Source organism: Ambystoma mexicanum, chromosome 13 (assembly GCF_040938575.1).
Source record: "Ambystoma mexicanum isolate Mex_15411 chromosome 13, UKY_AmexF1_1, whole genome shotgun sequence".
NCBI lineage: Eukaryota > Metazoa > Chordata > Amphibia > Caudata > Ambystomatidae > Ambystoma > Ambystoma mexicanum.
Window position 1 is genome coordinate 123,105,969 of NC_090938.1, and position 23,124 is coordinate 123,129,092.

The 23,124-nt window shown below is 49.0% G+C and overlaps 1 protein-coding gene across 2 annotated transcripts in view; it reads right to left on the reverse strand.

Annotated features, from left to right (window-relative positions):
* Positions 1–23,124, reverse strand: part of MTCH1 (mitochondrial carrier 1) — a 1,187,755-nt gene that overhangs the window by 886,505 nt on the left and 278,126 nt on the right. For both annotated transcript variants that reach the window (XM_069633419.1, XM_069633420.1), the window contains exon 3: positions 1,975–2,081. In XM_069633419.1, coding sequence (XP_069489520.1) covers positions 1,975–2,081 — 107 coding nt within the window. The remainder of the gene's footprint in view (positions 1–1,974; positions 2,082–23,124) is intronic.

Here is a 23,124-nt window from a genome sequence, read left to right on the forward strand (position 1 = left end):
TGGAGTATTTGCACCCACGTCCTGGGTGTCACTATAGACGAGCAGCTGACCCGGCAACCCCAAGTGAGCAAGATTGAGCTAAAAGAGAATCAACAAATGGGCATTATTATTAGATTTTTGCTCCTACACAGCTGGTACTCGTTGGACTCCACTATAACTGTGTATGAGGGAAAAATCCCTCCACTTATTCTGTATGGAGCCGAAATATGGGGTGATAAATTTAATAGTGTTCTTGGGAAACTGGACAGACAATGTCTGAAGTCTCTCACCAAATGCCCTAGGAGCCTATCAATTGAACACCTCCATGTAGAACTAGGACTCAATAGTGTACATGGTCAGCATAAAAAATCACTAATGAATTTACACTGGAAGTTAGCTCACAGTGCAGAAAACACCCTCTTACACATCATGTTTGAGGCGAAGCATACTGCAATAAATTATGGTTTCAGAGATTCTTGCCTAATGAAGCTGATTAATAAAGCCAATTAATGAGGCTTCAAAATATGTTTTGATCCAACAGTTGTTTACTTGTCACATTAAAAGACCACTTTTAAAAGAATACTTGGCACATGGATCAGGTGCAATCCCTCAAGGACTCAGCAAGCAAAGCCCAAAGTAGAGTGTATTCTGCAATATCAAAAACGGATAAATAGACCTCTACACCTATTGGTTTATCCCTATAATTCGAGTCTTTATGAATATTTGCACCTTAAATTTAATTTGATCACCACGCTAGAGGTCCAAGGTGGGAGAATGGGCTTAGCTAAGGAGAACAGAGATTGCAGATCAGATGTGATCGAAAGTGCAAAACACCTTATGGTGGTATACGATAGTTTAATAGCAGACCGAACAAAGATTAAAACTTGGTTGCGGTAGAGCGGCACCAGTTAAAAATTAGTTTGAATGGCTTGGGGATAGATTGTTCAAGGGTCTGATCATTTACCATAGTATGATGTTTTGGGAATACATGATACGGCAGCCCTTTTGCCACAATAGTAGGTTGGAAATCTTTATTAGCTTTAAGCCTAATTGTACAATCATGATGCCATAAAATGGTGTGAACCTACTGTATTTTAAATTACAGATTTTTGTAAGTAATATGTTATTGTTATTATTGTATTGCACCAGAAATTGTTTACAAATTGTAGAAAGCTAATTAATCTTGTATTTCAGGGAATTCTCAAAACCAAGTTGTCTCATTTCACATCAGAAGGCTGAAAGGCATAGCTCTAAGTTTAATTGATTATTCTGATGTTATTGCATGGCTGAATTTATTGTATTTTAATTGATGACTTTTTTCGTTTATCATTGTACTGTACTTGGAATTGTCATAATAATTGTATGAAAAGCCAATTAATTTTGAATTATGATTTTTATGTTTGAATTTTTAATAGATTGGGCCTCATTACGACCCTGACGGAAGACCATGGTGCTATTAGCACCATGGTCCATGCCGGTAAGTTACCGACTCCGCCATGGAGAAAGGGGGAATTACCACCCCATTACAAGGTTGGCGGGGCGGTAATTCCCCCTTCCTCCATGGCCCTTCCCCATTCCCATTTTTGCCCCATAGGGCTCAATGGGAATGGGGGAAGGCACCAAGTATGGTGCCGCAAATTGCGGCACCGTAATTAGCACCAAGGTCACTTTGCGGGTCCTTACTTTAACGGCTGGTCTACACCAGCCGTTAAGGTCGGGTGCCGCAAAGGGACCTCGTAATTAGGCGCTAATAGGTTAACGGCGCCGCAGCCTTTTACGGCGCCGTTAACCCATTAGCGCCTGGGTCGTAATGAGGCCCATTGTGTCTAATGGTTGTAATGGTTGTGTATGTTGTATCTTTTATGGATTTTTTGTTAATGCGAAATAAACAATGTACCTACCTACTAAATACATTTAAAAAATATAAAGTAACATTTATGTTTCTTCACAATTCCTGCAACCCCACAGTACAAACTGTAATTGCAAGCTAATTACCTTCTTCAGAGTTATGCGGGAGGCTGTGTTAAGCGTGCTGGAGACTATGGAAGGGGTCAGCCCCCGAAAGAGGCCACGCTTTCCATCCACTTGCACAATGTATCTAGCTGAGTAGAAAAAATATGGGTTACTCACAGACACAGCACGGTATATTGCATTGCATAAAACTGAAATTATGGTCAGAATCTTGAATACATTAAAAAACGCCAATTTACATAATGCAAATTTGTCACTCAGCAAAATACAGCAATACTTCATCCCAAGGTATAATGAACCATGCAAGTTAAAGTGTGCATTTGTAAAAGGGAATGGTCTTGTATCAATGTGGAAAACTGGACAGGTTTATTTATGGCAGTTAGAGCTCGCTGTTTAATGTATGGGAGGTCTATTGTCCAGTAACCTTAATAATCGTAACAGATGACTTCTTGTCTTGTGTGTGTGAAATAAAACAATAGTCACTGTTGTTCCAAAGATTAAAAAAAGTGTTCAATGAGCAGGTTATACAAGCAGGTACAGGGTATCAGGCATCACCCGGCAATCAGGAGCTAAGGCTGGGGAACAAGGAGCTAGGGCTGAAAATCAATGAGAGTCAAACTATAACATATGACACTTGAAGCTCTAAGGGTCTAGTAGAGATTTCCCCAATAACCTTTATAAGTAGCCGCAAACAAATAGTAAATGTCACATATGTACATTTCTATGGCCCTAGTTTTTTATTTTTTGAATATTTTTATTTTATTTTGAAATCAAACAAACACACTACAACTGTTTCAAAACATAGAAAGCATCATAGTCCAGCACATTTTCATTAGAACTCCCCAACTCCCCCCCCCCCTTAAACTAGAGCCGGTTCTCACATGTCATTTACAGGAGCATCATTGGGTAGCACGGTACTTAGGCAGTCATCATCCGGGTCCTCTGTTCCGTTGTTACCCTGGTGAGGGTTTGCCATAGAGGCCACAAATTGCCGCCAGGCCAGCTAGGGCCCTACTTCCTCCTCGCCCCCCCTGGTGACCGCTTCAAACCAGACTACAGATTCAGCTTCCGCCCACCTCAAGAGGTCCGTCCACCATAGCTCCACCCTAGGTCTGTGGGCCGCCTTCCAGCCCATGGCAATCCTACGTTTGGCCAAAACATAAGCCAGGTCCTTCATCTTGCTTATGTGTTTTGAATGCCGGGGTCTAGGGAAATGCCCAAGCATGCATGACCAGGCCGATTCCACATCCAGCACCACCCCCCCACCAGCCAGTTTCGTCTTGACCTCGTCCCAAAATCTGTGCACCTCCGGGCAAGCCCAAAACATGTGTAGCAGTCCCGTATTCACCTCCCCACATCTGGGGCATTGCTGCGTAGCTGGTCCCCCAAACTTTGCAATTTTACTGGGGTTAAATAAGGCCTGTGGGTAACGTATAATTGAAGCTGTTGGAATCTCGCGTTTCGGGACACCTTTTTGTGGTACCTCTGGGCCCGTTCCCATTGCCCGTCCGTCATGGGTCCTCCCACCTCCTCCTCCCAATCTTGTCTCAATTGAAGCAACTCTTTCCCTGCCCTTACTCGCAGGAGCTCGTATATCCTCGATATTTCGTGCCCGCCCTCCGATACATCATACATGGTTTCCAGGGAGGCATCAGGGTCTTCCGCTAGCACTGTCTCGGGCCATCTTTCTCTAGTCTTTTTCACAAGCCTAGTGTAGGTTATATATTGGCCACCATGTACCCCCGTCTCTTCCTGCAACCTCTGAAAGTCCACTGCCTCTCCTTCCTGCCATATGTCCCCGAGGGTGGCCAGGCCTACCTGTTCCCAGTATCTACAGACCGATTCAAGTAGTTGAGAGTCGCTCCCGCACAGCGCCGCCAAAGGGGGCTGCTGAGAGTACGGCTCCGAGTCCCCCCCAATCTTCCATGTCCTGTGCCAGATCTCCCAGCCCAGCCTCAGTAGCCGCCCCTTGCCCACCAGTTTGTCTCTGCACAAACACACCACTTCCATCAGAAAGTATGGGGCTGTGTCTCCACGCAGAAGCCTAGCTTCTGCCGAGTCTTCAGCTGAAAGCCACCTGGCCACGTACTGCAGCTGCCCCGCCAGGTAATAGAGTTCAAAATTGGGCAGGCCTTTCCCCCCCTGTCACATGGGTTCTGAAGCTTCCACAGAGCAACCCTATTCCTAGAGCTGCCCCACACGAAACCCCTACACACGCTATGGAGTTTCGCGAATAGGCTCCTAGGTATCAAAAACGGGACGTTTACAAAGAGTCTAGGCAGGACCACCATCTTGAGCAAGGCCGCCCTCCCCGTCATGGTCAGGGGCAATCTAGACCAGAATACCATGCTGTTCTTGATCCCCTCTATCGCCTTTTCCGTGTTATGCTTGTGTTCTGCCTCGATCTTGTGGTAAATATTTATTCCCAAATACCTAAATGTCACGGGCTGCCATGGTATTGGCAGGACAGACAGCCTCTGTACCGGGACATTCCTATATCTGCCCAAAGAGAACAGACTAGACTTTCCAGGGTTCACCGATATGCCCGAGAGGGTGGCGTACCGTTCTATTACCTCTAGCACGTACTGCAGGTTTTCTTCTGGATAACGCAAATAAAGGAGCATATCATCCGCATATAATGATATCAGATGCTCTCCACTGACAGTGCTTATGCCCACCTCCCCATATTGTTGTCGCAGGCATATTGCCAGCGGCTCCAATGCCAGTATATATAGCATGGGTGACCAGGGGCATCCCTGTCTGGTCCCCCTGCAAAGCCGACAAGAATCTGAGACTGTGGACCCTGTTTTGACTCTCGCCATCGGGGTGCTATAAAACAACTGGACCCATCTGAGGTATCCAGGTCCCATTCCGTACCCCTTCAGGACCGCTTTCAGCCAGGGCCATCGTACCGAGTCGAAGGCCTTGACCGCGTCTAACGACACTATAGCCAACTCGCCCGTGTCTTCCTCGGTTTGGTCTATGACATGGCGTAGCCTCCTGTGATTATCGGTGATGTTCCTGCCTGGGACATATCCCGTCTGATCTGGGTGTATCAGTTTCTTAATCACCTTCTTCAGTCTATTAGCCAGCACCGCTGTGAGTATTTTGTTGTCCTGGTTAAGCATGGACAACGGTCTGTAAGACCCGCACTCCACGGCCGGCTTGCCTGGTTTCAAGAGTGGGATGATTACAGCCTCGTTGAAAGTGGCAAGCAGTGGCTGAAGCAACTCTTGCTTGTATGTTTTGTAGAACTCGCTGGGCAGCCCATCCGAACCCGGGGCCTTGCAAGTGGGCAAGTTCTGAATCACAACCTCCAGCTCATCCGAGGTGACGGGTGCGTCTAATTCGGTGCGTTCTAGATCATCCAAGGTGGGCAGCTCTATGTCCTCCAATGTGTCCAGTATGTCTTGACACATATCCTCCCCCGTGTCCTCATACAAGTGTCTGTAAAACTTATGGAATTCCTCATTTACCTCTTTCTGGGTGTTGCATATGCAACCTCTCTCATCCTTAATCTCACTAATCACCGAGCGGGGGGTCTCACTCTTATACAGCCAGGCCAGCAGTCTGCCCGGCTTGTCGCCCCCTGCGTGTTTCCTCTCTGTATATTTCCTGTAATTAAGTCTGCATAGTCTATCCCAGAGTGCGCTGCAGGACAACTGTAGCTCCTTTACTTTGGTTCTGTTATCATGAGCGGTGCTCTCGCAACGCGTGAGATCCTCTAGCTCCCTTTCCACCTCTTGGAGTTCCCTTTCGACACCCCCCTGTAGCCCCTTAGCTTGGGAAATGGCTACCCCGCGTACCACCACCTTAAACGCTTCCCACAGTGTGCCCACAGAGCTTACGCTTCCCGTATTTATATCAAAGTATTCTTCGATGGCATCCCTCAGGCCCTCCCGAAACCCCTCGTCCTGCAGAGCCTCGGTCCTGAGTCTCCATGTAGGGATTTGCGGTCTTGGGGGCTGGTGTCTCCAGTCTACCACCAAGGGTGAGTGGTCAGATAGTACTCGGGCCTTGTATTCCACTCCTTCTATGTCTCTCACTATCTCGGCTGTTACAAACATGTAGTCTAACCTTGTGTGCAAATCATATGGCGCTGTGTAGTGTGAATACTGCCTATCCGTGGGATGCAGCCTTCTCCACGCATCCTCTAGGCCTAGGTCTTTCAGTAAGGTACCCAGCGCTTTAGCCGCTGGTGCCGTTTTCCCTGCCCTGTCTTTGGATCTGTCCATTCTGGGATCCACGGTACAGTTAAAGTCCCCCCCCACACTACCGTACCCCCTGCCAGGGGGCCAAGTTTACCATAGAGGGTCCTAAAGTAAGCCGCTGTGTCGTTATTGGGGGCGTACAAATTTATGATGTGCACTTCTCTGTTTTCCTGGAGACCCGTTAGCACCACCATTCTACCCTCCGGGTCCACCGTAGAATCAAGCATCTGAAACGGCACATGAGGCGCCACCCAAGTAATGACCCCTCTAGCATACGCCGAGTACGCCGCCCCCACAACATTGCCCTTCCATTTCCTCCTGACCACCTCCAGCCTTTCCCTAGTGAGGTGGGTCTCTTGCAGCAGGGCTATGTCTACGCGCATCCTCTTTAAGTACAACATCACTTTGTTACGTTTCAGGTAGCTGTTAAGGCCCCGTACATTCCAGGTCACAATTCTGAGATTACCCGATGCCATCCGGTCGGACTATCTACATCCCATCTCTTCCCATAATGCTCCCCATGTTGGGTCGTTCCCTGGCTCTCTCCCTTCTATTCACAAACAATACCCCCCTCCCCATCTTCACACCACTGCACACAACTCCCGCCCCCCCGCCAACCCCCAACAATAGCCCAGCTCCATCCCTGTATCTCAGGCCTACCCACGTCTGGACCCGTCTCGTGTCCGAGGACGAGGACCCCGCGGGGTGTCACAAATCTAACAGTGACCTAACTACGTGTACTACTATTGGGTGCAGAGGGTGCTCCCCAGGAGCTCCCAGTCGTCTATTTAGGAGAAGTGCATTCAACGGGACCCGCCAGCAGATACCATGACTTCCTCCCCACAAGCACAGTATCGTACTATATTCCAGTCCCAATGTCATAACTATGGCCTCACGGGTGCCTCTGCAACGCATTACTTATCTCCAGCCGCTTCTGTCTGAGCATCCGATTCCTGAGGTCGACCACTCCATCGCTTCGGTCGGCCTCTCAAAGAAGAGGGATCTGTTCTTATAAAACACCTTTAACCTGGCGGGGTAGAGCAACATGTAGCAGTGGCCTGCTTCTCTGAACCTCCTTTTCACCGTTCCAAAGTTCATTCGACTCCGCTGTACGAGCAGCGTATAATCCAGATACGCCGTTATTTTCGCTGACCCCCTTTCTATCGTACCTCCTTTTCGGAAAAATTCGAGAATCTTTTCGCGGTCACGATAGTTCAAGATCTTCGCAATCACTGGCCGCAGGGGGGCTCCTGGGGCCGGTGTCCTGGTCAGGGCCCTATCTGCCCTTTCGACCGCGAACCCCTGGGTCAGCTCCCCGCCTGTAATCTCCTGCAACAGCATGGTTTCAACGTAATCCGTGGGGTTCGATCCTTCCATTCCCTCCGGAACACCCACTATGCGAATGTTGTTGCGCCTGGCGCGCCCCTCCGCCTGCTCTGCTCTGTCCTCCAAATTGCCCACTCGTTGCACGATGGCATGAAGCTCCTTAGCGTGTGCATTGCACGCCTCCATGGTCGGGGCCAACTCCTTCTCTAGTTCCCCAGTGCGCTCCGCGATCATTCGCACGTCCTGGCGCAACAGGTTTACCTCTTCTCGGACCGCTCCGATCTTAAGGTCTAGGCCCTCCTGCAGCTCTTTCATGGCCAGGCCTAACTTCGTCTCCCAAGCCACCTTCAAGTAGGCAATTGCTGCCAGCACCTCCTGGATAGTACCCGGTGGGTTCGTCGCCGCCGCGGGGGCTTCTTTGCTCTTGCCCCCTCCCGCGCCCGAGGGCGACCTAGCGTAGGCCTCCATCGTGGGCTGTTTGATCCGGGGTCGCACCACCTTGGAGGACATCCTGCAGCGTCGGTTGGGCCCACACGCCCAGCTGTATCTTCGGCGCTGCGGAGCGCCTTGCGGGGTTCGCTTGCCGGCCCGTTCACAGCAGGGTTCCGCTGAACTCGGGTTCACTCTGCTGGGTCCAGGGCCTCCTCAGTGGGGGCTCGCACTTATGTTCTAGCCTCCAGCCAGAGGCGCATGCGACGCGTCTATCTGGTTGGGCTCGCCCACGCTCCGGCCAACTTTGTCTTCCTCAGCTCCACTGACCATTTATGGCCCTTTGTCCACAGGCGGCCATCTTGGGTGCTGCCCTTCCACTGCGCGATCGTCTCCTTCTTCGAAGTCTAGTTCTGTGGATATGCAGTCTCGCTGGTGGGGAGGGCACTCAACATGTGCCCCCCATTTTCATGCACCCTTGGATGCACCGTGGGCTCGAAAGTCCGCCGAAAACCATCACTTCTTCACAGGATCAAGATCGGATCATCGGGAGCTCCTCCAAGGAACGTCCACTCACGTAGCCATCAAGCCACGCCCCTTCTATGGCCCTAGTTAGTCAAATGTTGCTCCTTGTAACTGCTGGTGCAAAGCTAGACAGGCTCTAAGATACAAGAAGTAGATAAATATCTCCCATTACTTTAAATTCCTGGGGTTGCAGGCTTGCATTTCCTATGAATACAATACTGCTGTTTTGATGTCACATGCATGCTCGGTTACATTACTGATCAAGTTAGAGGCATTTCCTTTCATAAAAGGGTGCACCCTGTGGGAAGGATTCATGATTGCATGTTAAAGGTCAAAATAATCCTGCCGTAGTGTAGGCATGGTCTGAAATAAAGAAAAATCAATGCCAAGCATGTCCTTTAAGATAATCAATGGCTATGGTTTAATGTTACTTGCTGAGTGCAAACCACCTTTGGCTGTTCTTGGTAAACACACAATGGACACTTTGTGTACAACCACTAAAATCACAAACCAAAGTGTTTTGAAAGGTTGTGCGGGGTTTGAAGTTAAAAAGTACAATATACATGTTACAGAGATGTATACTATTCCCTTAGCAACATCAGGGTGATTTTCTAATGATTTTTAACAATATATAAAATAAAGATTATAGTGCAATTTTTGCCAATGTTATGGGTAATACTTATTATTTATAGCAGAACACAACAGAGCATTACTTTCTGCAAGCTAGTCTAAACAGCATTTTTTCATGTACATGTTTCTTCCTTTTTTAATATAAATGATTGTTTACCTATGATCTCGCTGAAATTAACTTTTAAAATGATGTGTGTGTGATTTTCACTTGCCTGTTTTTAAACGTTTTGTGTGCATCCCTGCTCCCCAAATCTCCCGTGCTCTTTTAGGTGACTAATTCGATCCACAGCATTTTAGTATTATTAAGCGGGGAGACGAGAGTCTCTCTTTCCTTTCCGCACCTTTTGCGGTCACGTGGACTGTTCGCATTAGTACTTATGTGTAATCCCAACCCGGCGGCTAAGCGGACGGCTGGAGCGGGCAAGCATGTTGTGCGCCGAAGGCGTGCTACAGGCAAGCCAGTCTGTGCCCGTCTGGGACCCGGCTGGGTGGCAGTGACAGAAGCCCTGGTCCTCTACTCATGAGCCTGGTGTGGCTCTGAAAAAAATGGGATTCAATAATCGTGCAAGCCCCTACTGTGACTTGCTGGCCCCGTGGATTTATACTTAAATCTGCTGATTTCGTATATGCAGAGGTGGTTAATTCAGATTGTCTGAACTGCCTATTGTGTAATGCGAGATCTTTGGCCACGCATGCGGCTGATTGTTTTGATTTACTCTCCGATTTCAAGCCTGACTGTTTGCTGGTTAGCAAAACGTGGCTCTCTCCTTCGTCTTGACCAGCCATATGCTCCTGGCTGGTTATGATATCCTAAGGGCAGATCGGGTAGCCAGCCATTCTGGTGGCAGCACTGCCTTTATATACAAGTCTTCATTTGTTTCTAATATATTACCTCTACCACCTATTTGCAGGCTGGAGGCACTTTTAGAGCACATGGCCCTGTCTGCCTCTATGACTATTAATTTTCTTACAGTTTACCCCCCAAACCCTGGTTATGACGCTAATTTTGTTGACTCTCTTAGGAACCTTGTGGCATCTCTCCAGCTTCCATTTGGGGACCTGATTATTGCAGGTGATTTTAATTACAAGTGTAATGACCCCTCAGACAAAATTGTTGCTAAATCTATTACTGCAATGGAGGATCTCGTTCTGATGCAGTATGTTACTGCAGTGACATATATTTTGGGCAACCAGCTTGATTTAGTCTTTGAAAAGCATGACTCTTTGACAGTCTCTTCCCCGATATGTATCACCTGGTCGGATCACTTCGTTATTCCTTTCAAATTGATTGGTACTGTTCATCCTCCTATTTCTGATAAGCGCAACTGGCGTGTGGAAGATATTTCTATGATAGCCGCACGTATTAATACCAGTTGCAGTGCCTTACCTTCTGTAGATTTTGATACTTTATCCCAAGTTTTTACCACTACAGCTGATTCACTTGCTCCTCTGCTGGAGCTTCAAGCTCGTTGGTTTAGTGAAGATTTAAAAGCTCTCCGCCTTAAACGTAGGCAAGCAGAACACAAATGGCGCTCTTCTTACTCTGCTAGTGATCGGACTGCTTTCTGTGCTACTACCTCTATACACCATCTGGCCATTAAGAAAGAAAAACAAAAGTACTTTACTTCTCAAAAGAGACTTTTATGGTGGTTCGCACTTTGTCGGCTAGAGAACCCGCTCATGCTACTCCTGCATCTCAGGATAGCTGTGATTCATTTGCTAAATTTTTTATTTGCAAGATCGATAAACTTAGGGATATTATCTTGACTGATTGCAATCGCTCGGTTGGCGGGCAGGCTTCCCATATTGTTGCCCCCTCAGGAACCTTGCCCTCTACCGCTGCTTTGTGGGACTCTTCAGGGACACTGATGTTATTGCTGCGGTCACCAACATGAAATCTGCTTCTCCTGCAGATGCTCTACCTTTGTCTGTAGTGAAGGATATTCGCCCCAAGATTTCCCCCCACTTGACATCTGCAGTGAAGTTTTCCTGCTCAAGGGATGATTCCTCCTGTGCTTAAATGCTCGACTCTTTTGAAGAAGCCGGCTTTCAACCCTCTAGTTCTTGCTAATTTCCACCCCATTTCTCTTCTCCCTTTTGGTATAAAGTTACTTGAATCTTTGGTGTCCCCATTGTTGGTGAGGTTCTGTGAGTCTACATCTCTGCCTTTTGACTAAGTCGGGCTTTCGACCTAGCCAGGGCACCAAGACTGTTTTGGTCTTGGTGCTTGACGATCTTACACTTATTGCTGATTACTGATCAGGGTGGAGTAGCGGCTCTTATCTTGTTAGATCTGTCTGCTTTTGATACCAACAATCACGCCATCCTGATCAGTCATTTAGCTGGTGCAGGCATGGCAGGCCCAGTCCTTGCCTGGTTTCACTCTTTTCTGTCTGATCGTTCACAGCGTCTTCTGCTTCAACCTTTTCTTTCTGCAGTCTCGGCTCTGCTGTGTGGTGTCCCACAGGGCTCCACCCTGTCCCCCACTCTTTTCAATATCTATATTAAGCCTCTGATCGCTCTCATCCGTACTCACAGCTTTAGATGCTACTCGTATGCTGACAAAACGCAGATCTTGGTTTGGCTGAATCTTCACTATCCAGCCCATGACACTGAGCTGCAAGATTGCCCAACGGTCATGGATCGCTGGATGGCTGAGAATTGGCTTAAATTAAAAGTCGATAAGACCGGGGTCTTGGTTGTGGGTTCTTCATCTGCCTCCTCTTTTTGGGACCCTGCTTTTTGGCCTTCTTCTTTTGGTCACTTCCTCATCTCAGTGGTCAAGAACTTGGGTGTCAAACTCTCCGCCTCGCTGTTCATGGCCCCTCAGGTTGGCGCTGTCTGTCAAACAGGCCATTTTCAATTGAAAATTCATAGGAAGGTCCTCCAATTTAATCCTGCCAATTTGCGAGCTCCAGTGGTCTCTGCTTTAGTCCTCAGCAAGATTGACTACTGCAACTCTATCTGGCTCAGCCTGATTATTTGATACGGCGCCTGCATGTTCTCCAGAATTCGGCCGCCCACCTCGTCACTGGCATCCTTTATCGAGAGCATATTTCTCCTGTTCTGAGATCTCTCCATTGGCTGCCGGTGGCCAGACGTGTTTGTTTTAAGTCTTTATGCCTGTTGAATAGGGTGTTTTACAGTGTAGGCCCGGAGTACCTGCAGCATAAATTCCACCTGTATGTTCCTGTCCATACATTATGATCCGGGGGCCGCTCTCTTTTGACTGTCTCTAGGGTCCATCATGCTAGAACTGGTGGCTGCTCTTTCTCGGTTAGAGCTGCAGCTCTTTGGAATGCTCTTCCTGTCACCTTGCATTCAGTATCTGCGCATCTGCAATTTAGCAAGGCTCTTAAAACTATATAGTTCTAGGACCTCTTTTTTTCCTTTCTCTTGATTCTCGGTTTCAGATCTAGCACCAGGTTGCCTTTTGGTGTTGGTTGCGCTACACCCTGTGGGGTGTGAAAAAATGATAACATAACTTAACATATAACATTGTGTTGAATTATTTTGATTGAGTTGGCAGTTTCTAAACCAAGTGCCCAGTCTGTGCCAGAGGTGAGCAAGGATTGCGTTTACAAAACTTTGAAGATTGTGCTTAGGAATGTATGTGTTTCAGCAGTGGTATGCTTTGTGATGTGACGTGGTCTCATTGAACACAGTACTTCACTAGGCAGGTCCTTTATCCACAGCCTCAAGGTTGCTCCACAGGTTTGGAGGGACCAACTAGGCTTTGCAACTGCTGCTTATTTTGGAATTTGAGACGGAAAGTATTTGGACTTCAGAGGAACAACCGTAAATGATATAAGCAAGTGAACCAGACTTGTGCCACAGCCGATTGCGATACAGGTTCAGGCTAGACTCCATGTTCTGACTTGAGTGTCGTGTAGACCGATGAGACCTCCGTCCCCAAGTGACGCACAGGGGAACCAAATAGAAACCCGCTGTGCGACCCTTGAGGCCACAGGTGAGAGATGTCTTCTCGGATCCACGGAGCCTCTTGGAACACCGATGCTGCTGTCAAGAAGGAATGAGGTTAAGCACCAGGCAAGCACAATACAATGAGGAAAACAAGTAACTAAAGTGTCTTACCTATCTGGTGTAATGGAGACCCAGGTGACCTAGTAGGGAGGTTCGAGGCTCATTAGATGCGGCGATCTCTGGAATGGTAGAACCGCAGGTTCAGCGTGGATGAAGAGTAGCCACCTGTGGGAGTCAGGGCTTGACTTGAATCCCCAGTAGGGAAAAGGCGTAGAAGATCAGCAAGGTACCAAGGGATGATCCAAAGACAAGTCGAGATGCAGTCCAAATATCCGGCAACAGGTAAAGAGTTCCAAGCAAAAGTACCAAGGGGTGTCCGAGGGAGTCCGAGATAGAGTTCCGTGATCAAGGTAACAAGGAGCAAGTTGTAACGCCAAACAGTGTCCGAAGCCAGCTGAGAAGCAATGAGCGTTCTGTCTCTCAGACCTTTATACTGATCGCCCCTGGGTCACGTGACTTCTCTGGGTCATGTGACGTCCACCAAGATCACATGGGGAACGCCGTAGTGTATCACGTGACTGGCGTGAGGACGTAAGGCCGCCCTTTCTGCTATACGTTCTCCAAGGCAGTTGCCAATGCAAAAAGGGTTGCAATCGAGCCCGTACACTGGTACGGAGTTTTCGGTTCTGTGGGTTCACCGAATCACTTGAGCCTCGAAGCTTGGGAGGGGATGTTGGGGGAATGTGGGCAGTGTTCTGATGTGTCGTGGCCTGGTGTACAGAGGATCGCCTAACACTCCACCAGTCTCTCTCCAGTAGCTTCCAGTTCACTATGTGACATGGGGGTTCACCCCACTTTTCTCATTCTTAACAGTGCCATATTTCCCATGCCCCTCTTTGGTTCTAATATGATTTCTCAGGTTCTAGCCCTTGACAGGATTCTCAGCCTCCCCCTTAAGTTCTACACACTTTTCAGGAGTTTCAGCCCCGCTTTCAGCCACCAAGTGCTTTGACAAAGGACCTTCCAAGCATCACATGCACCTGGGAATGACATTCCTAGGTCCTTGAGTTTATTTTAAAATTTGTTTATTGGCATTTTCAATAACATTGGTTACATATTTCCATGTTGTGCCTTATTCGTGTTCAAGTACAATACATTTTAATTTTAACTTTAACAAACAATAACAACTGTCTCCTTACTATGTTCACGTATTTCAGCTTCTCTCGTCCCAGGGAGGAGGGGTGTGTGGAAGAGGGCGATCGGGTTGCTCGTGGGGTGTGGGGGGATGCTTCCCAGGGACCCGTAGTGTCTCTTATTAGCTCTCATCGGGTCTCCCTGCCTCGCTTGCAGGTATGTTCGTTCCAGGCCGTTGGTTCAGGGGGGCTTGTCGTCGGAGGGGAGAAACATATGCCTAGTAAGTTCTTTCCATGCCTCCAGGGCTCTGCTTGACTCATCGGTAGATCTGGCCACGCTTTCTTCCCAGGCCTTGGTCTCGGCCAGAAGCCATCGTTCAGTTTCTCCTTGCCATGCTTTATATTGTGGTCCAGCTGTTTTTTTCCAGGACATGGCTATAGTTCGTTTGGTTAATATGCACGTTATGTCAATAAGTCTGACTGTGTGCTTTATCTTGGCTAATCTGGGGTAGGTTCCTAGCAAGCACTCATCAGGTGACCATTTGTATTTGGTCATACCTGCTTTCTCACATGTCTGTTTCACCTTTTCCCAAAGTGTCTTTGTTTTGGGGCATTCCCACATCATGTGGATTAGGTCTGCTTCCTCCTTCATGCACCAGGTGCAGTTTGTCTGCATTTGCTTGCTAAATTTGGCTATCCGTTTCGGGGTTAGGTAGGTTCGATGCAGTACATTCATCTGTATTTGCCAGAACCGGTGGTTTCTCGACACCTCCTTGGGAATATAAGCGCTCTGTTCCACTCCCCCTCCGTCATTTCCCTACCTATATCTATTTCCCATTTACTTTTCATTTCCATGCTTCGGGGGTTAGGTGTATCGCTCAGTTGCCTATATATTTGGGATATTGGTCTGCATCCCTCCCCCATGTTGTATAGCAGCATTAATAGTGGTTCAGTGTCCGGTTCTTCGGGCCATGTTTCCCATTTGCTTCGTGCCATGGCGCGGACCTTCTAGTACCAGAGGAACTGTCCCGGGTGTATGCCTTCTCTATCCTGTAGCGTGGCAAACTCCTTAAAGGTACCTTCCTCGTAGAGGTCTCCCCAAGCATAGACCCCTTCCCTTTCCCATGATCTGATTTGTTTCAGATCAGTGGCCGCTGTGTATAGATGTGCATTGAGTGGGACTTCTGGTGAGTAAGCCTTCTGCGTGTGAGTGAGTATTCTCGCTCTGCGCCAGATGTCCCTCCCCAGGGTGACTATGTGAGGTGTTTCTCCCAGCAACTTCGATGGTACCCAGACCAGTTCTTTCAGGTGGTGCGGGAGGCTCATAGTCTGTAGTAGGGGGTTTTCATCGGTAGGTTCGTCAGAAAACCATTTAGTTATAAAGCTGAATTGGGCTGCTAGATAATATTTTTCTAAATTAGGAAGCGGAATGCCGCCCCGAGCGTATGGCAATGTTAGTGTCGACAGTGCTATTTTGTGCCTATTTTCTCCCCATATGAACTCTTTTATTAGTGACTCCAGTAGTCGGAAAAAGGGTTTTTTGATATAATAGTGTACGTTTTGGAACCCATACAGGAATCGCAGTAAAACAATCATCTTAACTATTGAGGCCCTTCCCATCATCGACAGGGGGAGTCGCGACCAGAAGTTCATGGACCTGCGTACAGTCGGAAGTGCTGCCTTTGTGTTGTGTTCATGCATCAGTGTGGGGGTATGCATTATCTGGATTCCTAGGTATCTGAATTTGGTGGTGTGCCATTTTATCCCTACCGTCGGAAGTGCCTCCATTTCTACGTGTTTCAGAGCCGCCAGGGGGAACATGCAGGATTTCGACTTACTGAATTGGATCCCAGATACTCTTGAGTAATTGTCCAGGACTTCCAGCATGATGGGCACGTTGAGGTGTGGGTCTCTAACATATATAAGGACATCATCCGCGTAAAGCGAAATGGTGTGGTCTACCCCTCCTAGTCTTATGCCAGCATCGAAGAACTGCTTCCTAAAATAGATCGCTATGGGTTCCAGCCCCAGTATGTACAACGTTGGGGATAGCGGACAGCCCTGCCTGGTCCCTCTTTGTATATCCCAGGCTTCTGATACATGTTTCCCGGACTTCACTCTAGCTCTTGGTCCAGTGTACAATATCTGAACCCATCTAATGAACCCGGGTCCGAAGCCGAATTCTTTGAGCACGGCCACCAGCCACTCCCAATAGATAGAGTCAAACGTCTTTATGGCATCTAGGGACATTAATGCATATGAGCTCCTGTCTTCATTAGTTTGGGCTATGATGGTGTTGTAGCCTGGGCAGATTTATTGATGTGTTTCGGCCCGGTATAAAGCCGCACTGGTCGATGTGTATTATGTCCCCTATTATTCTGGACAGTCGCTTGGCTAGTATTGTGGTTAAAATTTTCACATCATAATTTAGCATTGCCAGCGGGCGGTAGGAATCGCACAGATCTGCCGGTTTGTTTGGTTTAAGGATCGGGACCACCAATGTTTCCCTCATGCTTTTGGGCAGTACTCCCCTCTCATATGCCTCTTGGTACACTTTATGTAACAGAGGTGTGAGGGAGGGTTCATATGCTTTGTAGAACTCCGAGGGCAGGCCGTCCGTGCCAGGCGCCTTGCACGTGGCCAGGGACCTGATGGCTTCTGTTATATCTTCAAGCGTGATTTCAGCGTCTAGTATCAAAGCTTGTTCGGGTGGTATCTTATGGAGCCCTATCTCATCAAGGGTGTCTGTGATCTGTGCTGGGGGACCTGTTCCTCATGTGAATAGAGTTGTGCATAGAAACGTTTAAAGATGTCGTTTATGTTCTGCTGCGTGTGATGTGTGTTCCCTTCCTCATCTCGCAGTGTGGTGGTGGGGTGTCTAGGGTGTTCCCTTCGGCAAAGCCAGACCAACAACCTGCCCGGTCTGTCCGCCTCTGTGTGCGCTCTGTTCGTTTTGGCCATGTAGTCGAGCTTTTCTAGCCTATTCCACGCTGTATCATTTTCTCCCCTGAGTTTCCGAAATTCTGTTTCCCTGTTCTGGACACCTGTGGGAGCTGCTTCTAACCTTTCTATCTTCTTCTCCAGCTGGTCTAATTCTTTCCTGAGCTGTCTCCTGATTCCCCCGGCCTTTGCAATGATTTCCCCCCTTATCACCGTTTTCAGGGCGTCCCATACGGTGCTGCTGTGTTCCACACTTCCCACATTAATTTCTATGTAGCTATCTATGGAGTCTTGTAGCTCCTCTCTAAAGTCTGGGTCTTTGAGAGCTTCCGCTGGCATTTTCCACATGGGAATCGGGGGTCTGGGGCCATTGTGGTTCCATGTTACCAAGAGTGGGGAGTGATCAGATATGGTTCTTCCCAAATATTGCGCTCCTTCCACTTGGGGTAAGTGTTCTCTGCCTATGAGGATGTGGTCCAATCTTGTGTATAGTTTGTGCGGGGTATAGTTAGTAGTATGAGTATCCTCTTTGTGCTGGGTGTGTTTCCCGCCATACGTCTGCCAGGTCCAGCCTGTCTATCATTGCAGTCAGGGCCATTGTCGCTGCTGATGGACCCTTCAGGTGGGGGATGGATCTGTCTAATGCCGGATCACATACACAGTTAAGGTCACCCCCCCAGAGGAGCAGGCTATCTCTATTTTGCACAATTTTGGGGTATAGTGAGTCCAGGTGGGCCGGTATATTGCTGTTAGGAAAATAGAAGTTCATTATGCATATTTCTGTCTGCTCTATGTGCCCCCATAGTATCACAAATCTGCCCTCCGGGTCTACCTCTGATTTGGTCAGGCGGAAAGGGAGCTGTGGGTGTATCCAGGTATAAACTCCTCTGGCATATTTGGTGTATGCAGTGCCGAATCCCTGCCCCCCCCCCCAGTGTGTTTGGAGTTTGGCCAGTGAGTCCGTCGTGCAGTGGGTCTCCTGTAGTAACGCTATCATCACCCCTTTTCTATGCAGGTAGGTCTTAATTCTATTTCTGCGGATATATGTCCCCAAACCTCGCACATTCCATGTCAATATTTTAATTGCCGTTGTGGTCATGGTGGTTTAAAGTGGGCATAGTGTTCATTCAGTTCCTCTCTTTTTGGTGTCCATGTGCATGGTACTGGCGTTAATGGCCCCTTCCCTGTATGGGACAAGATGCAGGTTTCCTCCTCCCTCAGTTCAGTCCCTCTCCCCCTTCTTTTCATTTTTGGAGACTTACCAACAGTAGTAACTTCCATTCTTTTGAATGGGAACAGCAAACAGTGTAACTTTGAACTACCCCCAGCAGTTGCTTCCAACTTGCAACGCTCAGGGGGTCCCGAGCAATCCAGGCCACTCCTGGCCTTCCGGATCAGGATGCGTGCAGGTAGATTGCCTACACAGTTTCCGTGGGGGTGGGTCGCTTTTTCGTGCTTGTGTAATCCTTCGAGCTCCCGTCCGATCCGGCTTTCAACTCAGTAATATTCCGCTAAAATCTCAGTGTCTGCTTTGGTGGCCTTGCATGGGGAGGTCTCACTGTTCTTCTTATAACGGCGGGTGGGTTGTCATCCAATGTCCGATCTTGGTGGATCATCCTTGCCGTCCGCCAGGTTGTTATGTTCCAGCCATAAATTTGCTGCGGCTGGAGTCTCCAGGAATGTCGCTCTTCCTTTGTAGAGAACCTTGAGGCGTGACGGGTAGAGCAACATATACTTTAGGTTGAGTTTCCGTAATTGTGCTTTTATTGGGATGAAGGAGTTCCTTGCTCGTTGCACAGTGGGTGTATAGTCCGGATATATGACTATCGTTGAGTCATTCCGTTTGATTTCTCCTCCTTCTCTTGAATATCGTAATATGGTTTCACAGTCGCGGAAATTCAGAATTTTGGCTATAATTGGTCGTGGGTGTGAGCCTGGCAGTGGGCGTTTTTGGAGGGATCTGTGGGCTCTTTCCACGGAGAACCCCTGGGAGAGCTTCCCTGGGCCTATCTCCTGTAGCAGCAGTGTCTCGACGAATTCGGTCGGGTCTGGGCCCTCCAAGTCCTCGGGAACCCCTAGTATGCGAATATTATTTCGGCGGGCTCGGCCCTCGACATCTTCGGAGCGCGCCTCCAACCTTGCCACCTTTTGCTCAAGTTCCTGGACTTTCGTTTTCAATTCTTGGGTGCCCTCCACAGTGTCTTGTGTATTTTCCGTCGCCGTGACCCTCTCAGTGAGGTTGCGGGTGTCCTGACGCATGAGATGCATGTCCGATTTCACCTCCTCTATCTTCTCCTCCACCGATGTGCAGAGGGCAGATATTGCCTGTAGGACCTGCGCATGTTTAAGGTCTTCTTCCTTCTGGGGGGGTTCCCCCAAGGTTTCCCGGACCTGTTGTGGTTGTCTCTGGGGTTTAGCCGTCGTAAAAGAGTCCATTGTGACCAGTTTCAGTTTGCTCTTGGGGGGTGACATCTCCCTCCCAAGGTCCCTCCGATGTCCTTTCCAGGTCTTGATCCGCAAGTTGTGTGGCCCTGACTTACTGCCTTCAGGTAGTGTTGTAGTTCCGGTGTTACTCGATGGGACCCCTGGGCGGGGCTCCCTATCCGGCCAGTGTCCAGCAGCCCAAATAATGATATGGGCCTTCCCGCCTCACTGTCCTGCTTGCCGATTTGAGCTGGTGGAATATGGGTCAAGCTGGTCCTCCTACTAGTATTGGCCTGGTCCTGCCTTCCTCAGTGCCCCGGCCACTTGTGTCTTATGTTTGCGTTGGGGCTTGTTTAGTTGGGGAGTATCCCTGAGGCCGTTCGTCAAGCAGTAGTGATTGCCCCTTTGTCTGTCTTGCTGCTACCTTCGTCCCGGGGGGGGGGCATTAACCTGCCAGTTAGGCCCAATGTGTGGTTGGGGGTGCCCCTGGCTCCCGATAGGTTGGCGGACCTCAGCCGCTTTCAGTGCAGTCTCCCTGGGGGTTCACTGATCACTCCTGTGTCCTCCAGCAGCCTAGATGATGCGGTTGTTGTAATGCAAATGAGCTGTATTAATTGGTGTGGGCCCCCCGCGTTATCCCACTGTCCGGGGGCCAAGATGAGGTTGGCCTCCCTCCCGCTCCCAGGTGTTGGAAGGTCGTGCAAGGCGAGGTCGGGTGCCCCCGCAAGGGGTGACATTAAGGGGTCTTCGCCCCGTGCGCTGCGTCGTACGGGGGCCCGTCGCCTCCTGCTATGCTCCCTGTGGCTCCGCTCAGCTGTGATCCTGCCCGGCCTCCCCTGTGTGCGCGCGGGTCAGCGTCGCAGTCACAGCTACGTGTCCCCTGCTTCTCCGTCCTGGCGGGCGAGTCTTCGTCAAGCCGCGCCCGCGCACCAGTTCTTCCTCGGTGCGCTGCGGCTGCAGCAGACCTCAGCCCCGGTTCTCCTCTCTCAGTCTTCCGCTCGCATGGGCCAGGATGCGGCCGACGGAGCAGGCGGCAGGCTCGTCAGTAGCAGCATCCTCAGCTGCTGCGGTCTGTGGAATGGCCCGGTGTCGAAGCCGGTTCAGTTCTGCTTCGTGGCGGGCGCCGCCATCTTGCGGATCGGAGGGGCTCAGCTTCGGGCTTCCCGTTTTCGGGCGTCTGGTCTCCGATTCAGCCCAGGGTCGCTATCGAGTGCCCGCAGTCGGTTCCCCTGCGCTGTTACTCTTTTGTCTCGTGTTGCAGACTGAATTTCAGCGATATTTGTTCATTTAAGGAAGGATCACGGACAGAGCTCTATGGAAGCCTGTCCTCACGGCATGCGTGCTGGCCACGCCCCCCTCCTAGGTCCTTGAGGCCGGCAATACTAGCAAAACAACATCCCACACCAAGTCACCCAGCCCATTTCAGAAAGCCCTACATTTAAAAAGTATGACTCCCTGAATATCCCTCTGTCAGAGCCCAGCTGGCATTGGAAATGACAATGTGCCATCCGCAGTCTCTAAGGCGGAACAGTGCCTGGAGATAGGCAGAGCAGCATCATCAGAATACACGTCTAAACCAGCCTCGCAACAGGAACTCTGACCCACAGTACACCCACAACATGCTCTCAAGATGTATGCACAAAGGAAACCAGGATGTTAAAGATATACTTCAGGTTTGCAGACTTACTCCTTAACGAGTACAGAGAGTGCCCTTTCCCGTCTGTCTAGTTTAGGCCTGTCCAATACATTTATCCTGCCCTTGGCAAATGCATTTTGTACCTTTATCTTGAAATTAACCTTGATGTGTTGCCGCCTATGCTGGTAAAAACCTCTGCCCTCCTTCTGACTTGCCTTCAGAACATTCCGCCTGTATTGGTACTAACCTCAGATCTACTCTTGAGAAGTGGCTATTGGACCCGACTTTGCTAATACTCTGTCTGCATGGACTCTGGACATCCAGCGTACTTCTACTTGCTGCTCAGGATCGGATTTGACAAAAAATACTACTCCCTGACCAACACGCCATAGTGCCCTTCAATTCCTTCTGAGGCTTGACTGAGGGCAGTTAACATAGAACTGGTGATTCTTTCCCAGCTTTGTTTTCTTCTGCTGTGACACAGAAACAAAGCCTGTCTCTCTCCAGCATCTTCACAGATTCCAGCACCCTAGACCCCCATTCCAAGTGCATGTTCTACTTCCCCTCACTGGTTCGCCTTCTTGTTGCATCCTGCCTTCAGCTGACCTGTGTGGAGCTGCCTAATCCCTTGTATTAGACGTAATCTTCTACGGTTGCCTTAGTGTGTCTGCTTGTCATCATGCATTTCCCACAAAACGTTTGTGTATCCTGGCGACACACATGCCAATGCCTGGCCATCAAGAGGTGAGGCACTTGGTTATCACCTAGCTCCGTGCCTCCTAAATGAAATTCCACTCTTAGCTAAATTGAATAGAGTGGGAGAGAAGATTCTGGGAGTGTTGTGTCTTATGTGTGGTTGTTCAGAAAACTTAATTACTTCTCTATCCTTTCTCTTTAAACCTTGGGGAGATGGTGGTTTCCTTGCACCATTCCTGGAGTTTGTCATTCTGTACCATTTTGTGGTGGGTGAGTACCAGAGGTGGTTGGAAGGGCATGTTCTGTGAACAACCCAAACATAACATCCTCTGTCAGAGGAACAACCTAATCTGGATCCAGGAGAGTCCACTATGCATTCAGGACAAGGACAACTAGGCAGAAACCCTAATCCGGGTCCCTGTGTCCAGGAAGTATGTTGGAGAACAGGACTCTAACCCAGGTTACACAGACTTTGCCACCAAACCTGGAAAAGAGGGACAACTCCGATAAGGACTCGCTTTAGTGAAAGGAAAACCAGAAATGGATCAGGGAAACAAAACTATCGATTTAAGGTCAGGAAGGCTATGAGGAAAGCATGCACACCACACAGAAGTAGTTTCAAACCGACAAAACTCCATAGAAGGCAATCATAGAGAACTCATGTCCCACTTCCATAAGATACACAGAGTAGCGGAAGGAAGCGCTGCCCACACCCATGTATAGACCAACTAGTGAGATGTCCACTTCTTCCTCATTCTGAGGAGCGTCCTGGAAAGGGAAAAGCTCATGTCTCACGCACAGCTACATGAGGGCGAGAGTGCCCAGTGACCACTCCCTTCATTAAAGCCAATGGGGGGAACGGAGGGGGGCAGTAACCGATGCCAAATTAGATGCAAGAGAAATGTTTTTCTTGACCTCCCACACCACAGAAGACGTTTACAGCACATAGGCTGACCTCCTGGACAAAGAAGAGAGACAACATGAACTGTAGATGAGGTCTCCCTTCACCAACACATAGGTAGACAGCAGCAGCTGAGCCCATCCACCAGGGAGAACATTCAGAAAAGAGATTCAAGACAGTGGGTGGCTTATTTGAAAACGTCCTGCCAAGTGCCTAATCTACAAATTGACAGCATACTCAAGATCACATAATCCCCCTGTACTCCCCTCTGGCCAACAAGTAAGAAGCTTTTCAATACAAGCCTTATAGAAGGGCCATCTCATAAGACTGCAGTGGAAG